At 46.3% G+C, this 23,059-nt stretch overlaps 1 protein-coding gene across 1 annotated transcript; it reads right to left on the bottom strand.

Annotated features, from left to right (window-relative positions):
• Nucleotides 1-17,520: 17,520 nt before the first annotated feature.
• On the bottom strand, nt 17,521-22,502 carry LOC139583255 (musculin). The gene is made up of 2 exons (XM_071414115.1): nt 21,630-22,502; nt 17,521-19,379 (listed from the first exon to the last, which is right to left on the bottom strand). Exons 1-2 carry the CDS (start codon nt 22,068-22,070, stop codon nt 19,302-19,304), a joined length of 519 nt encoding a protein of 172 aa, XP_071270216.1. The 5' UTR covers nt 22,071-22,502; the 3' UTR covers nt 17,521-19,301.
• Between the last annotated feature and the right edge of the window lie 557 nt (nt 22,503-23,059).

Below are 23,059 nucleotides of genomic sequence, written 5' to 3'. Positions count from 1 at the left end.
GTTTTGCGTTCCTCTAATTAAGAGTCATATTTAGGTAGGTTGTTTCACTGTGTTCGTTGTGGGTGGTTGTTACCTGTCTCTGTGTTTGTGTTCTGCACCAGATAGGTCTGTATCGGTTTTGCACGTTTGTTATTTTGTAAGTTGTTTGTAGTGTTCACTTGTTCTTATAATTAAACATGTTGAGCACTGGCTACGCTGCATTTTGGTCCTCTCCTTCACCCCAGGAAGAAAACCTTTACAGATATCATGACTATTTACATCCATCCAGTGGCGATTTGTTTTTCAAGTTCATGAGCACTACAGAAACAATGGTATCTTGTTGGTGCGAATTAAAGGATAACTATGCACAAAAATATACACTTCTCCCCAGACCTCAACCGTGGTTTCATGATGTGTTTTAAGATTTTTTTGTGGATTTAGAACATCCATTTTTTATTTGTTTTTACTGAATTTAAAGTGTGATTTTTAATATCAAAAACTGGAATAACAGAAATTTGGAAAAACAAAACGTAGAAACCGGAATTTGTGAGAAAAAAAACTAAACGGAATCATGCAAAATATAACTATTTTTATAAGGGCCTACAAATTGACATTATTCTATTGCAGGCCTGTACTGACCTCTGCTGGTCAAATGACTGAACTGCGTACTCTCCATGAAGTACAGCAGGCTACTGCACAAACCATTGCGCTGGCTCTTTATAGTCTAGGGTCGCAGGCTTTTGTTCCAGCACAACACTACAACTAGGGCTGTGACAATTATGGAATTTGGGGTAACGATTAATTGTCATGCAAATAGCCACTGTTATTGTCATGATTGTTATTGTTAGCTTGCCAGTTACACTGACTGCTCTGAGTGGTGCAGCGTTCTAAGGCACTGCATCTCAGTGCTGGAGGCATCACTACAGTCCCTGTTTCAAATCCAGGCTGCATCACATCCGGGCGTGAATGGGAGTCCCATAGGGTGGCGCACAATTGGCTCAGTGTTGTACGGGTTTGGCCGGGGGTAGGCCGTTATTGTAAATAAGAATTTGTTCTTAACTGACTTGCCTGGTTAAATAAAAGGTAAAAAAAATATCAATTAATAAAAAAATGTTGAAAAAATGTTTTAAACTTGTAATTCATCTTTTGAAAATGAGCTATGACAAAGCTGTGATAAAACACAGCTTTGGTGACACTGCTTTGACCGCTTGGAAATGAAGTACCTCCTCCCAACCGTGTCCTGAAATAATGACCAGCTCTACCCACTTCACATAAACATTTTAAACTGCTACTGGGTAAACTGTATCTCCTTGAATATAAAGTTGAATCCCCCATTTTCTTAAAATTAATGCATTAAGACAATTAGCTATGACGATTATTGTTTTTAATAAGCCGGTTTTTTTTGTCCATAATTGTCGATTACACAATTATACGATAATTGTGCCAGCCATATCTACGACACAACAAAACACCGTTCAGCAGGACATTTTGGAACGTTCACCTAGAAATATGTTATGTAGAACAAACATGCCGCTTCAAATCATGTCTGCTCTATTCAAGGAATTTCTATTTTGTAACGTCTGGCAACTGAACGTGACCCCGACCGATTCAATCAAATCATCCACGATTTGATCATCACTTCCTGTCTGGAAAGGCTGTTATATCTCTACATTTGCGGTTTGCTTCTACCCTCACTTAACTTTAATGACGGTCTACTCTCGGAAGAAAGCGTATGTTGTCAGAGGCGGTGGACAGCGGTGCGGCCCTCAGATTGGTTAAAGGTCCAATGCAGCCATTTTTATCTCAATATCAAATCATTTCTGGGTAACAATTAAGTACCTTACTGTGATTGTTTTCAATTAAAAAAGGTCAAAAAGAAACACAAAAAATAGCTTCAGCGTAAAAAGCAATTTCTCAAGTGAGGACTGTCTGGGAGTGGCCTGTCATGGGGCCTAATTTGAGGAGCCTAACGGGAAGGATAGTAACCTAAAAACTAGCTGTTATTGGCAGAGAGGAGGGAAAATCCTATTTCTTATTGGTCTATCAACTTATACCGCCAAAACCCCAAACAAGCTGAAAGTGCAGGCGGTCATTTCAAACAGCTCGTACGCTAAAAGACCATTATCATCATCATTTCCTTTATCTTTTACGATCTCATATAAAACGCAGGAAAATAACGTTGTTTAATGCACTGCCCCTTTAAATGGAATAGTAACTGAAATCTGGACACTGACTGTCAGTCTATAACCTCTCATATAGTCGAATATAATATTACCTGTAGGTTTATAACCTCTCATATAGTATAATATAATATTACCTGTAGGTTTATAACCTCTCATAGAGTCTAATATAATATTAACTGTAGGTCTATAACCTCTCATATAGTCTAATATAATATTACCTGTAGGTTTATAACCTCTCATATAGTATAATATAATATTACCTGTAAGTTTATAACCTCTCATAGAGTCTAATATAATATTAACTGTAGGTTTATAACCTCTCATAGAGTCTAATATAATATTAACTGTAGGTTTATAACCTCTCATATAGTATAATATAATATTAACTGTAGGTTTATAACCTCTCATAGAGTCTAATATAATATTACCTGTAGGTTTATAACCTCTCATATAGTCTAATATAATATTACCTGTAGGTTTATAACCTCTCACATAGGTTTATAACCTCTCACATAGTCTAATATAATATTAACTGTAGGTTTGACTAGGATAATGCTTCTTCGTGTTTTTGGTGGTGTTTCATTTCAGATGAAAAGGGAGTTAAATAACTAGAAACAACATGCAGACAGACCAGGGAGGCATGCAGACAGACCAGGGCGGCATGCAGACAGACAGACCAGGGCGGCATGCAGACAGACAGACCAGGGCGGCATGCAGACAGACAGACCAGGGCGGCATGCAGACAGACAGACCAGGGCGGCATGCAGACAGGCAGACAGAACAGGGCAGCATGCAGACAGACAGACCAGGGCGGCATGCAGACAGACAGACCAGGGCGGCATGCAGACAGGCAGACAGAACAGGGCAGCATGCAGAAGGACAGACCAGGGCGGCATGCAGACAGACAGACCAGGGAGGCATGCAGACAGACAGACCAGGGCGGCATGCAGACAGACAGACAGACCAGGGCGGCATGTAGACAGACAGACCAGGGCGGCATGTAGACAGACAGACCAGGGCGGCATGCAGACAGACAGACAGACCAGGGCGGCATGCAGACAGAGAGACCAGGGCGGCATGCAGACAGACAGACAGACAGACCAGGAAGGCATGCAGACAGATAAACCAGGAAGGCATGCAGACAGACAGACCAGAGCGGCATGCAGACAGACAGACCAGGGCGGCATGCAGACAGACAGACCAGGGCGGCATGCAGACAGACAGACCAGAGCGGCATGCAGACAGACATACCAGGGCGGCATGCAGACAGACAGACAGACCAGGGCGGCATGCAGACAGACAGACCAGGGCGGCATGCAGACAGACAGACCAGAGCGGCATGCAGACAGACATACCAGGGCGGCATGCAGACATACAGACCAGGGCGGCATGCAGACAGACAGACCAGGGCGGCATGCAGACAGACAGACATACCAGGTTGGCATGCAGACAGACAGAACAGGGCGGCATGCAGACAGACAGACCAGGGCAGCATGCAGACAGACAGACCAGGGCGGCATGCAGACAGACAGACCAGGGTGGCATGCAGACAGACAGACCAGGGCGGCATGCAGACAGACAGACCAGGGTGGCATGCAGACAGACTGACCAAATCGGCATGCAGACAGACAGACCAGGGCAGCATGCAGACAGACAGACCAGGGCGGCATGCAGACAGACAGACCAGGGCAGCATGCAGACAGACAGACCAGGGCGGCATGCAGACAGACAGACCAGGGCGGCATGCAGACAGACAGACCAGGGCGGCACGCAGACAGACAGACCAGGGCGGCACGCAGACAGACAGACCAGGGCGGCATGCAGACAGACAGACCAGGGCGGCATGCAGACAGACAGACCAGGGCGGCATGCAGACAGACAGACCAGGGTGGCATGCAGACAGAGAGACCAGGGCGGCATGCAGACAGACAGACCAGGGCGGCATGCAGACAGACAGACCAGGGCAGCATGCAGACAGACAGACCAGGGCGGCATGCAGACAGACAGACCAGGGAGGCATGCAGACAGACAGACCAGGGAGGCATGCAGACAGACAGACCAGGGAGGCATGCAGACAGACAGACCAGGGAGGCATGCAGACAGACAGACCAGGGAGGCATGCAGACAGACTGACCAAATCGGCATGCAGACAGACAGACCAGGGCGGCATGCAGACAGACAGACCAGGGCGGCATGCAGACAGACAGACCAGGGAGGCATGCAGACAGAGAGACCAGGGCGGCATGCAGACAGACAGACCAGGGCGACATGCAGACAGACAGACCAGGGCGGCATGCAGACAGACAGACCAGGGAGGCATGCAGACAGACCAGGGAGGCATGCAGACAGACCAGGGAGGCATGCAGACAGAAAGACCAGGGAGGCATGCAGACAGAGAGACCAGGGCGGCATGCAGACAGACAGACCAGGGAGGCATGCAAACAGACAGACCAGGGAGGCATGCAGACAGACAGACCAGGGAGGCATGCAGACAGACAGACCAGGGAGGCATGCAGACAGACAGACCAGGGAGGCATGCAGACAGACAGACCAGGGCGACATGCAGACAGACCAGGGTGGCATGCAGACAGACAGACCAGGGCGGCATGCAGACAGACAGACCAGGGCGACATGCAGACAGACTGACCAAAGCGGCATGCAGACAGACAGACCAGGGCGGCATGCAGACAGACAGACCAGGGCGGCATGCAGACAGACAGACCAGGGAGGCATGCAGACAGAGAGACCAGGGCGGCATGCAGACAGACAGACCAGGGCGACATGCAGACAGACAGACCAGGGCGGCATGCAGACAGACAGACCAGGGAGGCATGCAGACAGACCAGGGAGGCATGCAGACAGACCAGGGAGGCATGCAGACAGACAGACCAGGGAGGCATGCAGACAGAGAGACCAGGGCGGCATGCAGACAGACAGACCAGGGAGGCAAGCAGACAGACAGACCAGGGCGGCATGCAGACAGACAGACCAGGGCGGCATGCAGACAGACAGACCAGGGCGGCATGCAGACAGACAGACCAGGGCGGCATGCAGACAGACAGACCAGGGAGGCATGCAAACAGACAGACCAGGGAGGCATGCAGACAGACAGACCAGGGAGGCATGCAGACAGACAGACCAGGGAGGCATGCAGACAGACAGACCAGGGAGGCATGCAGACAGACAGACCAGGGCGGCATGCAGACAGACAGACCAGGGCGACATGCAGACAGACCAGGGTGGCATGCAGACAGACAGACCAGGGCGGCATGCAGACAGACAGACCAGGGCGACATGCAGACAGACTGACCAAAGCGGCATGCAGACAGACAGACCAGGGCGGCATGCAGACAGACAGACCAGGGCGGCATGCAGACAGACAGACCAGGGAGGCATGCAGACAGAGAGACCAGGGCGGCATGCAGACAGACAGACCAGGGCGACATGCAGACAGACAGACCAGGGCGGCATGCAGACAGACAGACCAGGGAGGCATGCAGACAGACCAGGGAGGCATGCAGACAGACCAGGGAGGCATGCAGACAGACAGACCAGGGAGGCATGCAGACAGAGAGACCAGGGCGGCATGCAGACAGACAGACCAGGGAGGCATGCAGACAGACAGACAGACCAGGGCGGCATGCAGACAGACAGAACAGGGCGGCATGCAGACAGACAGACAGACCAGGGCGGCTTGCAGACAGACAGACCAGGGTGGCATGCAGACAGACAGACCAGGGCAGCATGCAGACAGACAGACCAGGGCGGCATGCAGACAGACAGACCAGGGAGGCATGCAGACAGACAGACCAGGGAGGCATGCAGACAGACTGACCAAATCGGCATGCAGACAGACAGACCAGGGCGGCATGCAGACAGACAGACCAGGGCGGCATGCAGACAGACAGACCAGGGAGGCATGCAGACAGAGAGACCAGGGCGGCATGCAGACAGACAGACCAGGGCGACATGCAGACAGACAGACCAGGGCGGCATGCAGACAGACAGACCAGGGAGGCATGCAAACAGACAGACCAGGGAGGCATGCAGACAGACAGACCAGGGAGGCATGCAGACAGACAGACCAGGGAGGCATGCAGACAGACAGACCAGGGAGGCATGCAGACAGACAGACCAGGGAGGCATGCAGACAGACAGACCAGGGAGGCATGCAGACAGACAGACCAGGACGGCATGCAGACAGACAGACCAGGGCGGCATGCAGACAGACAGACCAGGGCGGCATGCAGACAGACAGACTAGGGCGGCATGCAGACAGACAGACCAGGGCGGCATGCAGACTGACAGACCAGGGCGGCATGCAGACAGACAGACCAGGGCGGCATGCAGACAGACAGACCAGGGCGGCATGCAGACTGACAGACCAGGGCGGCATGCAGACAGACAGACCAGGGCGGCATGCAGACAGACAGACCAGGGCAGCATGCAGACAGACAGACCAGGGCGGCATGCAGACAGACAGACCAGGGCGACATGCAGACAGACAGACCAGGGCGGCATGCAGACAGACAGACCAGGGAGGCATGCAGACAGACAGACCAGGGAGGCATGCAGACAGACAGACCAGGGCGGCATGCAGACAGACAGACCAGGGAGGCATGCAGACAGACAGACCAGGGAGGCATGCAGACAGACAGACCAGGGAGGCATGCAGACAGACTGACCAAATCGGCATGCAGACAGACAGACCAGGGCGGCATGCAGACAGACAGACCAGGGCGGCATGCAGACAGACAGACCAGGGAGGCATGCAGACAGAGAGACCAGGGCGGCATGCAGACAGACAGACCAGGGCGACATGCAGACAGACAGACCAGGGCGGCATGCAGACAGACAGACCAGGGAGGCATGCAAACAGACAGACCAGGGAGGCATGCAGACAGACAGACCAGGGAGGCATGCAGACAGACAGACCAGGGAGGCATGCAGACAGACAGACCAGGGAGGCATGCAGACAGACAGACCAGGGAGGCATGCAGACAGACAGACCAGGGAGGCATGCAGACAGACAGACCAGGACGGCATGCAGACAGACAGACCAGGGCGGCATGCAGACAGACAGACCAGGGCGGCATGCAGACAGACAGACTAGGGCGGCATGCAGACAGACAGACCAGGGCGGCATGCAGACTGACAGACCAGGGCGGCATGCAGACAGACAGACCAGGGCGGCATGCAGACAGACAGACCAGGGCGGCATGCAGACTGACAGACCAGGGCGGCATGCAGACAGACAGACCAGGGCGGCATGCAGACAGACAGACCAGGGCAGCATGCAGACAGACAGACCAGGGCGGCATGCAGACAGACAGACCAGGGCGACATGCAGACAGACAGACCAGGGCGGCATGCAGACAGACAGACCAGGGAGGCATGCAGACAGACAGACCAGGGAGGCATGCAGACAGACAGACCAGGGAGGCATGCAGACAGACAGACCAGGGAGGCATGCAGACAGACAGACCAGGGAGGCATGCAGACAGACAGACCAGGGAGGCATGCAGACAGACAGACCAGGGAGGCATGCAGACAGACAGACCAGGACGGCATGCAAACAGACAGACCAGGGCGGCATGCAGACAGACAGACCAGGGCGGCATGCAGACAGACAGACTAGGGCGGCATGCAGACAGACAGACCAGGGCGGCATGCAGACAGACAGACCAGGGCGGCATGCAGACAGACAGACCAGGGCGGCATGCAGACAGACAGACCAGGGCGGCATGCAGACAGACAGACCAGGGCGGCATGCAGACAGACAGACCAGGGCAGCATGCAGACAGACAGACCAGGGCGGCATGCAGACAGACAGACCAGGGCCCGTTTTTCACAAAGCATCTCAGAGTAGGAGTACTAATTCAGGATCAGTTTGGCCTTTTATATCAGAACGAATGATTACATTGACAAGGGGGAGCTGCTCCTAGTTCTACTCTGAAGAGCTTTGTGAATACAGATCCCAATACCTCGTCACAGCAGTCTTTCACCACAGGACCCAAGAGGCACAGTATTACAGTCAATGCTTATGAACTGAATAGTTGTATGTGAATTGCCATATATCAACGACGCTTAACAAAAGGGTTGAACTGATCAGAAACACGTGCGGTGAACATGGCTTTGGTGATGAAAGGTACATCATGTATTTATTTGTCATCTCCCTAGCAGGCCACTGCATGCTGGGACATGGGCTTGGATGGTGACACACATCTCATTCAAGCTTCCTGACTGAATACTGGGAGTCTTCAGGGGTTCTGAAAGCAAAGGACCTTACCTGGTAGTACAGCAACGGTCTGTCTGTCTCACAGCCGTTCTGTCAACATTTATATTCCGTTTGTCCTGTTCTTTAATTTTGTCTGGGATATATATGTTTTAATTTAGACACCTGAATGATATTACATTAGTAAAAATCTATTCAATCTGGACATGATACATTTATTTTAGCCCTTTAAAATCTCTATGTTTATTTGTCTGGATGTTTAAGTTATCATAGAAGTTAGTAAAACATTTGAAGATCAACATGGCAAACATGCTATGAAAAAAGTTATTGTTTTTAATTAGTTGTTTTATACAAAACTTTATTGCATTTGGTAATCCACATAACGTGGCCGTTGAAAGTCTACGGAGAACTGACAACAGTTCTATAGCCCAGCAGACTCACCTGGGGACAGAGGACAACAGTTCTATAGCCCAGCAGACTCACCTGGGGACAGAGGACAACAGTTCTATAGCCCAGCAGACTCACCTGGGGACAGAGGACAACAGTTCTATAGCCCAGCAGACTCACCTGGGGACAGAGGACAACAGTTCCATAGCCCAGCAGACTCACCTGGGGACAGAGGACAACAGTTCTATAGTGTTATCACACAGACAAGACAGCCATAGTGAAGGAGGTTAATATAGTTAACCTGAATCAGAGAGGTGAGGAAGGCTGCCTTAAATCCACATCTTCGGCGCCTGGGGAACAGTGGGTTAACTGCCTTGCTCAGGGGCAGAACGACAGATTTTTTTTACCTTGTCAGCTCGGGATTCAATCCAGCTACGTTTCGATTACTGGCCCAATGCTCCTACCTGCCAGGCTACCTGCCGCCAGAGATTGCAGGTAGTTGGTCAGAAGGCTCTGGAGGTCTTTGGACCAGTCAGTCTCTGAAAACACCTGGAGAGAGATGGATAGAGGTAGTGAGTGTGCTACAATATAATAAAACACTCATTCTCAAACCCTATTTTTAAATCGATAACAAATCACACGACCTTCCCCTGGACTAAAAAACAAAAATACTAAAACCTCCCCCTTTTTAAAAGCATGACCCAGAGACTCAGAGTAACTCTTGCGTAAATTTCAATCTCTCACTTATGTAAAAAAAAAACATATTTTGTCTGGATGAAATAAAATCTGAGTGGCTGGTAGATTTGTTTTATCTACCTGCCACGGTGGCTGGTGGACCAACAAGTGCATTTCCCCCCCTGTCAGCATGGTGCTGGAGATCATGAATATGAGGTTGTCCCCCCCCTGTCAGCATGGTGCAAATGAGGACCTGTGGATGCTTGGCAGTGATGCCTCGATGCAAATGAGGACCTGTGGATGCTTGGCGGTGATGCCTCGATGCAAATGAGGACCTGTGGATGATTGGCAGTGATGCCTCAATACAAATGAGGACCTGTGGGTGCTTGGCGGTGATGCCTCGATGCAAATGATGACCTGTGGATGCTTGGCAGTGATGCCTCAATACAAATGAGGACCTGTGGATGCTTGGCGGTGATGCCTCGATGCAAATGAGGACCTGTGGATGCTTGGCGGTGATGCCTCGATGCAAATGAGGACCTGTGGATGCTTGGCGGTGATGCCTCGATGCAAATGAGGACCTGTGGATGCTTGGCGGTGATGCCTCGATGCAAATGAGGACCTGTGGATGATTGGCAGTGATGCCTCAATACAAATGAGGACCTGTGGGTGCTTGGCGGTGATGCCTCGATGCAAATGATGACCTGTGGATGCTTGGCAGTGATGCCTCAATACAAATGAGGACCTGTGGATGCTTGGCGGTGATGCCTCGATGCAAATGAGGACCTGTGGATGCTTGGCGGTGATGCCTCGATGCAAATGAGGACCTGTGGATGCTTGGCGGTGATGCCTCGATGCAAATGAGGACCTGTGGATGCTTGGCGGTGATGCCTCGATGCAAATGAGGACCTGTGGATGCTTGGCGGTGATGCCTCGATGCAAATGAGGACCTGTGGATGCTTGGCAGTGATGCCTCGATGCAAATGAGGACCTGTGGATGCTTGGCGGTGATGCCTCGATACAAATGAGGACCTGTGGATGCTTGGCGGTGATGCCTCGATGCAAATGAGGACCTGTGGATGCTTGGCGGTGATGCCTCGATACAAATTAGGACCTGTGGATGCTTGGCGGTGATGCCTCGATGCAAATGAGGACCTGTGGATGCTTGGCGGTGATGCCTCGATGCAAATGAGGACCTGTGGATGCTTGGCGGTGACGCCTCGATGCAAATGAGGACCTGTGGATGCTTGGCGGTGATGCCTCGATGCAAATGAGGACCTGTGAATGCTTGGTGGTGTTGCCTCGATGCAAATGAGGACCTGTGGATGCTTGGCGGTGATGCCTATAAACATTTTTATTACATAGCAACCACATTTCCCACCCCAATTCATTCTTAATGAAAATCCCATAGTTACATCTAGCTTTGTTTCCCTTGTTATTGTACATATCTTTGTAGATGGTTGACGTGAGGAAGAGCCAGTGTGTGAATGTGAGAGGCTGGCTCATTAGCTGGCCTTGCCCTGTAGAGTACCTCATATGTCCCATGGGACCGGTTCACAGCCCTGGGAAACTCACCAACCACCCAACAGCTGCAACCCTCTAGGAGTCCTTCTCTCTTCTCGTTTCCTCTCCTCTGTCTGCAGAAGTTCTAATTATCACTGTGTGTGTGTGTGTGTGCGTGCGCATGTGCGTGTGTGTGTGCGTGTGTGTGCGTATGCTCGTGTGTGTCCCAACAGAGATCCCAACATGTATAGGGATTATACCAACAGAAACTGCTGGTAGATCAAGAGATCCCTGTCATGTTTGGGTGCAGTGTTTTAACATAGCGTGAGTTTAATTCAGGCCTGGAACACTGACTACGGTTCAAAGGATTTGTTGAAGTGGTGTGTTATGTCTGGACTGGGACAGACTGTGGGATAGCCTAACTAACATACCATCTGGAGCGGGTAGTAAGGACATCTGGGAGGGCTGAGACCTAACCAGGAGGGATGAGACCAACCCAGAAGGGATGAGACCAACTCAGGAGGGATGAGACCAACTCAGGAGGGATGAGACCTACTCAGGAGGGCTGAGACCTACTCAGGAGGGCTGAGACCTACTCAGGAGGGATGAGACCTACTCAGGAGGGATGAGACCAACTCAGGAGGGCTGAGACCAACCCAGAAGGGATGAGACCAACTCAGGAGGGATGAGACCAACTCAGGAGGGCTGAGACCTACTCAGGAGGGATGAGACCTACTCAGGAGGGATGAGACCAACTCAGGAGGGCTGAGACCTACTCAGGAGGGCTGAGACCTACTCAGGAGGGCTGAGACCAACTCAGGAGGGCTGAGACCTACTCAGGAGGGATGAGACCAACTCAGGAGGGCTGAGACCTACTCAGGAGGGATGAGACCTACTCAGGAGGGATGGGACCTACTCAGGAGGGATGAGACCTACTCAGGAGGGCTGAGACCAACTCAGGAGGGCTGAGACCTACTCAGGAGGGCTGAGACCTACTCAGGAGGGCTGAGACCAACTCAGGAGGGCTGAGACCTACTCAGGAGGGCTGAGACCAACTCAGGAGGGCTGAGACCTACTCAGGAGGGCTGAGACCTACTCAGGAGGGCTGAAACCTACTCAGGAGGGCTGAGACCTACTCAGGAGGGATGAGACCCAACTCAGGAGGGATGAGACCTACTCAGGAGGGCTGAGACCTACTCAGGAGGGATGAGACCTACTCAGGAGGGCTGAGACCCACTCAGGAGGACTGAGACCAACTCAGGAGGACTGAGACCTACTCAGGAGGGATGAGACCTACTCAGGAGGGATGAGACCTACTCAGGAGGGCTGAGACCTACTCAGGAGGGATGAGACCTACTCAGGAGGGATGAGACCTACTCAGGAGGTATGAGACCTACTCACTAATGCATCTTTTATTCAGATAACATGAATGGTCAGGGACAATCAGCCTTTAAAAAGGTATGTGTGTGTATTATGCAACAGGAAAACACTCATAATCAATAGTCTATCTCACTGCAAGAAATCCTGTACACCCAGAGAGACATCACCACATCATCATCATAGACATCACCACATCATAGACATCACCACATCATCATCATAGACATTACCACATCATCATCATAGACATCACCACATCATCATAGACACCACCACATCATCATAGACATCACCACATCATCACAGACATCACCACATCATCACATCATCACCACATCATCATCATAGACATCACCACATCATCATCATAGACATCACCACATCATCACCACATCATCATCATAGACATCACCACATCATCACATCATCATCATAGACATCACCACATCATCATCATAGACATCACCACATCACCACATCATCATCATAGACATCACCACATCACCACATCATCATCAACATAGACATCACCACATCATCATAGACATCACCACATCATCATAGACATCACCACATCATCATAGACATCACCACATCATCATAAACATCACCACATCATCATAGACATCACCACATCATCATCATCACCACATCATCATCATAGACATCATCACATCACCATAGACATCACCACATCACCACATCATCATCATAGACATCACAGCATCATCATCATAGACATCACCACATCATCATAGACATCACCACAGCATCATCATAGACATCACCACATCATCATCACAGACATCACCACATCATCATCATCATAGACATCACCACATCATCATAGACATCACCACATCATCACCACATCATCATCATAGACATCACCACATCATCACATCATCATCATAGACATCACCACATCATCACCACATCATCATCATAGACATCACCACATCATCACATCATCATCATAGACATCACCACATCACCACATCATCATCATAGACATCACCACATCACCACATCATCATCAACATAGACATCACCACATCATCATAGACATCACCACATCATCATAGACATCACCACATCATCATAGACATCACCACATCATCATAGACATCACCACATCATCACCACATCATCATCATAGACATCACCACATCATCACATCATCATCATAGACATCACCACATCATCACCACATCATCATCATAGACATCACCACATCATCACATCATCATCATAGACATCACCACATCACCACATCATCATCATAGACATCACCACATCACCACATCATCATCAACATAGACATCACCACATCATCATAGACATCACCACATCATCATAGACATCACCACATCATCATAGACATCACCACATCATCATAGACATCACCACATCATCACCACATCATCATAGACATCACCACATCATCATAGACATCACCACATCATCATAGACATCACCACATCATCATAGACATCACCACATCATCATAGACATCATCACATCATCACCACATCACCACATCATCATCATAGACATCATCACATCACCATAGACATCACCACATCATCATCATAGACATCACAGCATCATCATCATAGACATCACCACATCATCATCACATCATCATAGACATCACCACATCATCACAGACATCACCACATCATCATCATCATAGACATCACCACATCATCATAGACATCACCACATCATCATAGACATCACCACATCATCATAGACATCACCACATCATCATAGACATCACCACATCATCATAGACACCACCACATCATCATAGACATCACCACATCATCATAGACACCACCACATCATCATAGACATCACCACATCATCATCATAGACATCACCACATCATCATAGACATCACCACATCATCATAGACACCACCACATCATCATAGACATCACCACATCATCATAGACATCACCACATCATCATAGACATCACCACATCATCATAAACATCACCACATCATCATAGACACCACCACATCATCATAGACATCACCACATCATCATAGACATCACCACATCATCATAGACATCACCACATCATCATAAACATCACCACACCATCATAGACATCACCACATCATCATAAACATCACCACACCATCATAGACATCACCACATCATCATAAACATCACCACATCATCATAAACATCACCACATCATCATCATCACCACATCATCATCATAGACATCACCACATCATCATAGACATCACCACATCATCATAAACATCACCACATCATCATAAACATCACCACATCATCATCATAGACATCACCACATCATCATCATAGACATCACCACATCATCATAAACATCACCACATCATCATAAACATCACCACATCATCATAAACATCACCACATCATCATAGACATCACCACATCATCATAGACACCACCACATCATCATCATAAACATCACCACACCATCATAGACATCACCACATCATCATCATCATAGACATCATCACATCATCATAGACATCGCCACATCATCATCATAGACATCACCACATCATCATCATAGACATCACCACATCATCATCATAGACATCACCACATCATCATAGACTCCACTTATTCAAGTGAAATCTAGGGCCCACTCCAAGATAGATGGGCTTATGTGTCAGCTGGTCCTATAAGATACAATAACTATGATTACCATAATGGGTATGTGCCTGCGTACCACATCTTAGGCCTTTAAAGTCCACTACTTTTGACTAGAGCCACACTGTATCTGGTTGAAAGCAGTGCAGTACATGCTAGAGGGAACAGAGTGCCATTTGGAACGCAGGGAATGTGGATAACTCTTTGAGAGATAACTCTTTGAGAGATACCTCTTTGAGATATAATTCTTTGAGATATAACTCTTTGAGAGGTAACTCTTTGAGAGATAACTCTTTGAGAGATAACTCTTTGAGAGATAACTCTTTGAGATATACCTCTTTGAGAGATACCTCTTTGAGAGATACCTCTTTGAGAGATAACTCTTTGAGAGATACCTCTTTGAGAGATAACTCTTTGAGAGATACCTCTTTGAGAGATACCTCTTTGAGAGATACCTCATTGAGAGATACCTCTTTGAGAGATAACTCTTTGAGAGATAACTCTTTGAGAGATAACTCTTTGAGAGATACCTCTTTGAGAGATAACTCTTTGAGAGATAACTCTTTGAGATATACCTCTTTGAGATATACCTCTTTGAGAGATACCTCTTTGAGAGATACCTCTTTGAGAGATAACTCTTTGAGAGATAACTCTTTGAGAGATAACTCTGAGATAGAACTCTTTGAGATATAACTCTTTGAGAGATAACTCTTGGAGAGATAACTATTTGAGAGATAACTCTGAGATACAATTCATTGAGAGATAACTCTGAGAGATACCTATTTGAGAGATAACTCTGAGAGATAACTCTTTGAGAGATAACTCTTTGAGAGATAACTCTTTGAGAGATAACTCTTTGAGAGATAACTCTGAGATACAACTCCTTGAGAGATAACTCTGAGAGATAACTATTTGAGAGATAACTCTCTGAGAGATACCTCTTTGAGAGATAACTCTGAGAGATAGCTCTTTGAGAGATAACTCTTTGAGAGATAACTCTTTGAGAGATAACTCTGAGATACAACTCCTTGAGAGATAACTCTGAGAGATAACTATTTGAGAGATAACTCTCTGAGAGATACCTCTTTGAGAGATAGCTCTTTGAGAGATAACTCTTTGAGAGATAACTCTTTGAGAGATAACTCTTTGAGAGATAACTCTGAGATACAACTCCTTGAGAGATAACTCTGAGATACAACTCCTTGAGAGATAACTCTGAGAGATAACTATTTGAGAGATAACTCTCTGAGAGATACCTCTTTGAGAGATAACTCTCTGAGAGATAACTCTTTGAGAGATAACTCTTTGAGACAGTGCCCTCTGTCACAGCCTGTGAACCTGGGTCGCTTCTAAAAGCCTTTGGGAGGATATAATTGATTACAGAACGGTTGAATGCACAGATGTACTGTGTCCTCATAAAAAGTACTTTATTATGTGAAACAAATACAACTCAGATTGGAAGACTTGGAACTCTTTCCCACAGGCAAACTGACACTGGGAAAGTGCCAACCCCGCTCCCCTGCATATCTAGCTGATGGTTATCACTATTGGACACTTAGATATTGGCTATTGCAATATGTTTTGGCTGTCTGCATGGCGTTGGACATCAACAATCTGTAACATGTATTGCAAGAACCGACGCTGGAGTAGAGAAGCAGGTACGGAGAGTGAACATTTACTTTTACACAGACATGGAACAGGACAGGAACAGCGTCAGAACCGGGTAACACAACGACAAACGACAATTAATGCTGAAGCGGGGAACAGAGCTGGGGAACAGACAGATATAGGGGAAGGAAATAAACACAGGTGATTGAGTCCAGGTGAGTGCAATGAATCGCTGATGCGCGTGACGAGGGGAGCGGTTGTGCTTAATGGCGGTGGCAGGAGTGCGTAGTGCTGGGCAGCCTGGCGCCCTCGAGAGCCAGGGAGGGAGAGCGGGAGCAGGCGTGACATGTATGACATAGGCCGGTTCCTTATTCTCTATTCTCCACATGAATGGAAACAAAACACAAAACTGCATCCAGTGTAAAGCATTATTGTACGGTGCTGTTTACAGCATGGTTTGAAGTAACGAAACACCAAGTACTGGGTTTAGATCAGGAGCAGAACAGACAATGCATAACAACCATAAATAAACAGCTGTTTCCTCCTCATAACAAAGCTTTCTCATTAAGGAAATGTTCTCCTTATCTTGCTTCAAGAGTGTCCCCTCTGTCGCTTTGAAGAAGCTGGCCATTCCAGACGCTTATCGGCAGATTTAATACAAGATGATGAACATGCTCACAAATAGTGCATTTTGGGGATGGCACGTAGCCTAGTGGTTAGACTGTTGGACTAGTAATCAATAGGTTGCAAGATCAAATCCCTCTGTTGTTTTGCCCCTGAACAAGGCAGTTAATCCACTGTTCCTAGGCCCTCATTGAAAATAAGAATTAGTTCTTAAGTTAAATATAGATTAAAAAAACACAATGAAAATACATTTTGTGATATAATTGTTTTTAAAAAAACACACCGATTTTTTTCACACTGGGGTCACCAATCTGAGACCGACATGGTTTAATATCTATATGGATGAATTTGCAACACAGTTTGAGCAATCTAGAGCACGAACAGAACAGGAGTTACAGCATAGTCTGTCAGTGTTAGATGTTGTCTCAACAGAACAGGAGTTACAGCATAGTCTGTCAGTGTTAGATGTTGTCTCAACAGAAAATACTACTCAATAAAGAAAACAATAGACAAATTTAACCCCTTATCAAAATCTGCCTCCAAATATTTGGCTGCAAAATCCAACCACAATCCTCCTGAATGTCAGTGGAATATTGGACCCACTTTTATAGTCAAAATACACATCATGGTACAAAACACCCCCAGAAAAACTGCCCCTTGAATTTAACAAAAACATCCTTCATGTACACAGAAATTCCAGTAACCAAGGCAGAACTAGAAATACTTCCTCTTCTGCTGCCCACTGAAAAAAAAGGGCAGGCAAATTCTGGGTGCCCGTAGCCCTATCAAACGAACGGTCGTACAAACAAACAGCATTTATGGACGACAATCTCAGCCCGGAGAGTGGTGACCACTTAACAAAACTGGCCCCCCAAATAAACCACAAGATTGAATAGAACACAAGTGATCTGATTCCAAGGGAAAACTTTTGACACCTGTAGGTGAATGATAAGAACACAAACATCAACTATTGGCGGAGTGAGGTCGAAGATCAGAGAAAGATGGAACGCTAACGAACATTTGAAAGAGACTTAAACTGAATACCAAACAAACAAAGCATACAAAGATACACTTTGTTTACTTTGGGGGGGAAAGATCTGAGGTGATGTTATAGAGTTGGCAGCACAGTACGCCACAAGCTAAAGGAGGAAACATATACTATTTCCTCCATGTATTATAAGTAACAGACTATATATACCGAGCAGACAAAACATTAGGAACACCTGCTCTTTCCATAACATATTCTGACCAGGTGAATCCAGGTGAAAGATATGATCCCTTATTGATGTCACTTGTTAAATCCACTTCAATCAGTGTAAATTGAAGGGGAGGAGACAGGGTAAAGAAGGGTTTTTAAGCCTCGAGACAATTGAGACATGGATTTTGTTTGTGTGCCAATGGGCAAGACTAAATATTTAAGTTATTTGAATGCGGTATGGTAGTAGATGCACCGGGTTTGAGTGTGTCAAGAAATGCAACGCTGCTGGGTTTTTCACGCTCATGTATCAAGAATGGTCCACCACCCAAAAAGGACATCCAGCCAAGATGACACAACTGTGGAAAAGCATTGGAGTCAACATGGGCCGGCATCCCTGTGGAACGCTTTCAACACCTTGTAGAGTCCATGCCCCCGACGAATTGAGTCTGTTCTGAGGGTAAAACAGGGGGGTCAACTCAATATTAGGAAGGTGTTCTTAATGTTTTGTACACTCAGTGTAGCGTGCCAGTCTATAACATCAATGCTGTTAAAGTATCTTGTTTTTCCTCTGTCCTGTTTTCTCATCTCATCACTGATTGGAGTGGATATAAAAGAAACATCAATTCCACCTGGCAAGTTGACGACAATAAAATGATCCATAAATGATCCATAATGAAATCACCGATATGGAATAACGAAATATTCTAATAGTATTAGACATAGGACAAAAAAAATACTTGGAATTAGTCCCAAATGGCATCCATCCTATTCCTTATATAGTGCAGTAATTTAGTGCACTATGAAGGGAATAGGGTGCCAGCAGCCATGGTAGAAGAAGACAGTCCCAGCAGAGAGAGGTCCCTCCTGTCCTATGATGTAGCTCCACACTGTCTGGCTGCAGAAATATCCTTGTTGTCCTCTGATCTACCTACCACAAATGGCCAAGTCTGTGGACAGATAGAGAGATAGATTTAATACAAATAAAATACATATGAATACATATAGCAAAAAAATGCAGCAGGAATAGGGATCATATGTTATTTACAATATAGGCCTGTTATTATGGTATCTTAGCCTACATACAGTGCCCTCAGAATGTATTCGCACCCCTTGATTTATTCAACATTTTGTTGTGTTACAGCCCTGAATTCGAAATTGATTAAATATATTTTTTTCTCACTCATCTACAGACAATAACCCATAATGATGAAGTTAAAACATGTTTCTAGAAATGTTAGCAAATTTATTGATAATGAAACACAGAAATATCGAATTTACATAAGTATTCACACCCCCGAGTCAATACATGTTAGAATCACCTTTGGCAGCGATTACAGCTGTGAGTCTTTCTGGGTAAGACTCTAAGAGCTGTGAGTCTTTCTGGGTAAGTCTCTGAGAGCTGTGAGTCTTTCTGGGTAAGACTCTAAGAGCTGTGAGTCTTTCTGGGTAAGTCTCTGAGAGCTGTAAGTCTTTCCAGGTAAGACTCTAAGAGCTGTGAGTCTTTCTGGGGAAGACTTTAAGAGCTGTGAGTCTTTCTGGGTAAGACTCTAAGAGCTGTGAGTCTTTCTGGGTAAGACTCTAAGAGCTGTGAGTCTTTCTGGGTAAGACTCTAAGAGCTGTGAGTCTTTCTGGGTAAGACTCTAAGAGCTTTCCACACCTGGATTGTGCAATATTAGCACATTATTCTTTTAAAAATTCTTCATGCTCTGTCAAGTTGTTTTGTTGATCATTGTTAGACAGCCATTTTCAAGTCTGGCCATAGATTTTCAAGTCAATTTATGTCAAAACTGTAACTAAGCCACTCAGGAACATCCAATGTGTTCTTGGAAAGCAACTCCAGTGTAGATTTGGCCTTGTGTTTTAGGTTATTGTCCTGCTGAAAGGTGAATATGTCCCCCAGTGTCCGTTGGAAACCAGACTGAACCAAGTTTCCCTGTGCTGAGCTCTATTCCGTTTCTTGTTATCCTAAAAAAACTCCCTAGTCCTTGCCGATGGAAAGCGTACCCATAACATGATGCAGCCACCACCATGCTTGGAAATTTGATGAGTGGTATTCAGTGATGTGTTGTGTTAGATTTGCCCCAAACATAACACTTTCTGTTTAGGACATGAAGTTCATTTCTATGCCAGTTTTATTTTGCAGTATTACTTTAGTGCCTTATTGGAAACAGGATGGACGTTTTGAAATATTTTTATTCTCTACAAGTTTCCTTCTTTTCACTCTGTCATTTAGGTTAGTATTGTGGAGAAACTAAAATGGTGTTGATTCATCTTAAATTTTCTCCTATCATAGCCATTAAACTCTGTAACTGTTTTAAAGTCACCACTGACCTCATGCTGAAATCCCTGAGCGGTTTCCTTCCTCTCCGGCAACTGAGTTAGGAAGGACACCTGTATTTTTGTAGTGACTGGGTTGATACTCCATCCAAAGCCTAATTAATAACTTCACCATGCTCAAAGGGATATTCAGCGGATGTTTATTTTACATTTTTTGTAACTCTCTAACAATCAGTGCCCTTCTTTGCAAAGCATTGAAAAACCTCCCTGCTCTTTGTGATTGAATCTGTGCTTGAAAATTCACTACTCAATTGAGGGACTTTACAGATAAATGTATGTGTGGGGTACAGAGATGAGGTAGTCATTCAAAAATCATATTAAACACTATTATTGCACACAGAGTGAGTCCATGCAACTTATTATGTGACTTGTTAAGCAAATGTTTACTCATGAACTTATTTAGGCTTACCATAACAAAGAGGTTGAGTACTTATTGACTCAAGACATTTCAGCTTTAAATTTTTTATTCAATTATAAACATTTCTGAAAATATAATTCCACATTTACATTATGGGGTGTTGTGTGTGTGGGCAAGTGACACAAAATCTCATTCTAATCCATTTTAAATTCAGTCTGAAACACAACAAAATGTGGAAAAAGTCAAGGGGTGTGAACACTTTCTGAAGGCCTTGTATTCAGTTACACCGTAGACTCATAAATTGTCTGACTCTCACCACACCGTTTCACAGTAATATCAAAAGGCAATGGATGCAACACTTTACATTGCACATTTTTCTACATGCAGAGGAATTAGTCTGAATAAGAGCATCTGCTAAATTACCAAAATGTGAATGTAAAAACGGAAATGTGTGTCTTTCATACCCAAGTTTACAAGTTTGAAATAAAATAATGCTTCCTACCAGGTTGACAGGGTGTACAAAGCCGCTCTCGTAGTGGTTGTCTTGTAGTACCTGTCGGAGGTGTGATATATAGCTAGATGCTAGTCGCAGCGTGTCCAGTTTGGACAGTTTGGTATCGGCCGGTACCCACGGCAGGCTTGTTTTCAGTCTGGAAAACGCTTTGCTCAGCACCCTCATCCTCGCCCTCTCTCTGGCGTTTGCAGCGTTCCTTTGTATCTGCCGCCCTTTCACAACTTGTTTCCCTCCAGCAGCAGTGACGCGTGTTCGCTTGGTCTTGACTTCGTAACCTCCGTCATTACCGAACTCGTCATCGGAGTACTCGGTGGAGGCGTAGTGGTTCTGTGCAACGTTCCGTTTGGTTTTACTGCTTTCGAACGGAGCGTCTGTCCGTTTGTGACGTGTCTCAATGTCCTCTCCGTCGCTTACTGAGCCGGTGGACATGTCTGTCTGTTTCACCTGTGCCCTGTAGCAGGACAGAGCAGTCACTGGAGAGTTACAGGTGAGATATACCTGATTGAACTACCTCAACAATAGACTCTCTTACTTCGATGCTATGTCTGTTTTAGGTGGTTTCGGAAATAGACGTTGCTCTTCTTCTGCTCCAGGAGTGTGAAGGCTGTTTCTTCAACCAAAATTAAAAAATGTCAAAAATATTTTGAAAGTCCCTATAGTTGATCCATCTATAGGATTTCAGTATGTCATTCCTAGTTTAGCAATATAGCCATTGTTCCGTGCCAGTTTACCAGTAGACTTAAAGTGTATCTAAAGTTGAGTTCAGAACTAAGTGTGTAGTCTCTTACCTTCTCTACATCAAGTCAAGTCTCTGTAAAACTGAAACCTGCCCTCTCTCTCACCCGGCTAATTTAAGTGTCCTAGAATTAGCAGGGCAACTGTGTTTTCAAGAACTTTTCCCCACCCCCTCTCTCTCTTTCTCTCTCGCTCTCTCTCTCCAAACCAGAGTGACCTCTCGTTTTGCATTACTGTACTTTGGCAATGGTGACGACTAGTTACTTCTTCGCTACTTGTTAGTCATCGATAAACAATATATGACTGGGAAATGACCTGGAAATGATTTTATGGTAGAATTTCCCAGATGTTCTGAAATGGTTTCCAAACAATCGGCCTAAATACTTTCTAATTATTAATTAATTCAATTTCTCAGGCAATATAAGGCAGCGTTTCCCAAACTCGTTCCTCTGGACACCAAAGGGTTCACTTTTTAAATTTTTTTGCCCTAACAGTACACAGCTGTTTCAAATGATCAAAGCTTGTGGGATTAGTTGATTATTTGAATCAGCTGTGTAGTGCTATGGTGAACAAACCAAAACGTGCCCTGAGCTAAGGGCACACTGTAACCTACTGCACTGTAATATAATGATACGGTTATGTTAGAGGTTGATTTATCTAGCGGGACAGGGGCAAAGTGAAAA

The sequence above is a fragment of the Salvelinus alpinus genome, chromosome 8 (genome assembly GCF_045679555.1).
Source record: "Salvelinus alpinus chromosome 8, SLU_Salpinus.1, whole genome shotgun sequence".
In the NCBI taxonomy this organism is placed as follows: Eukaryota; Metazoa; Chordata; class Actinopteri; order Salmoniformes; family Salmonidae; genus Salvelinus; species Salvelinus alpinus.
The sequence above is the reverse complement of the archived record's forward strand: the minus strand, read 5'-3'. Positions and strand labels throughout refer to the sequence as shown.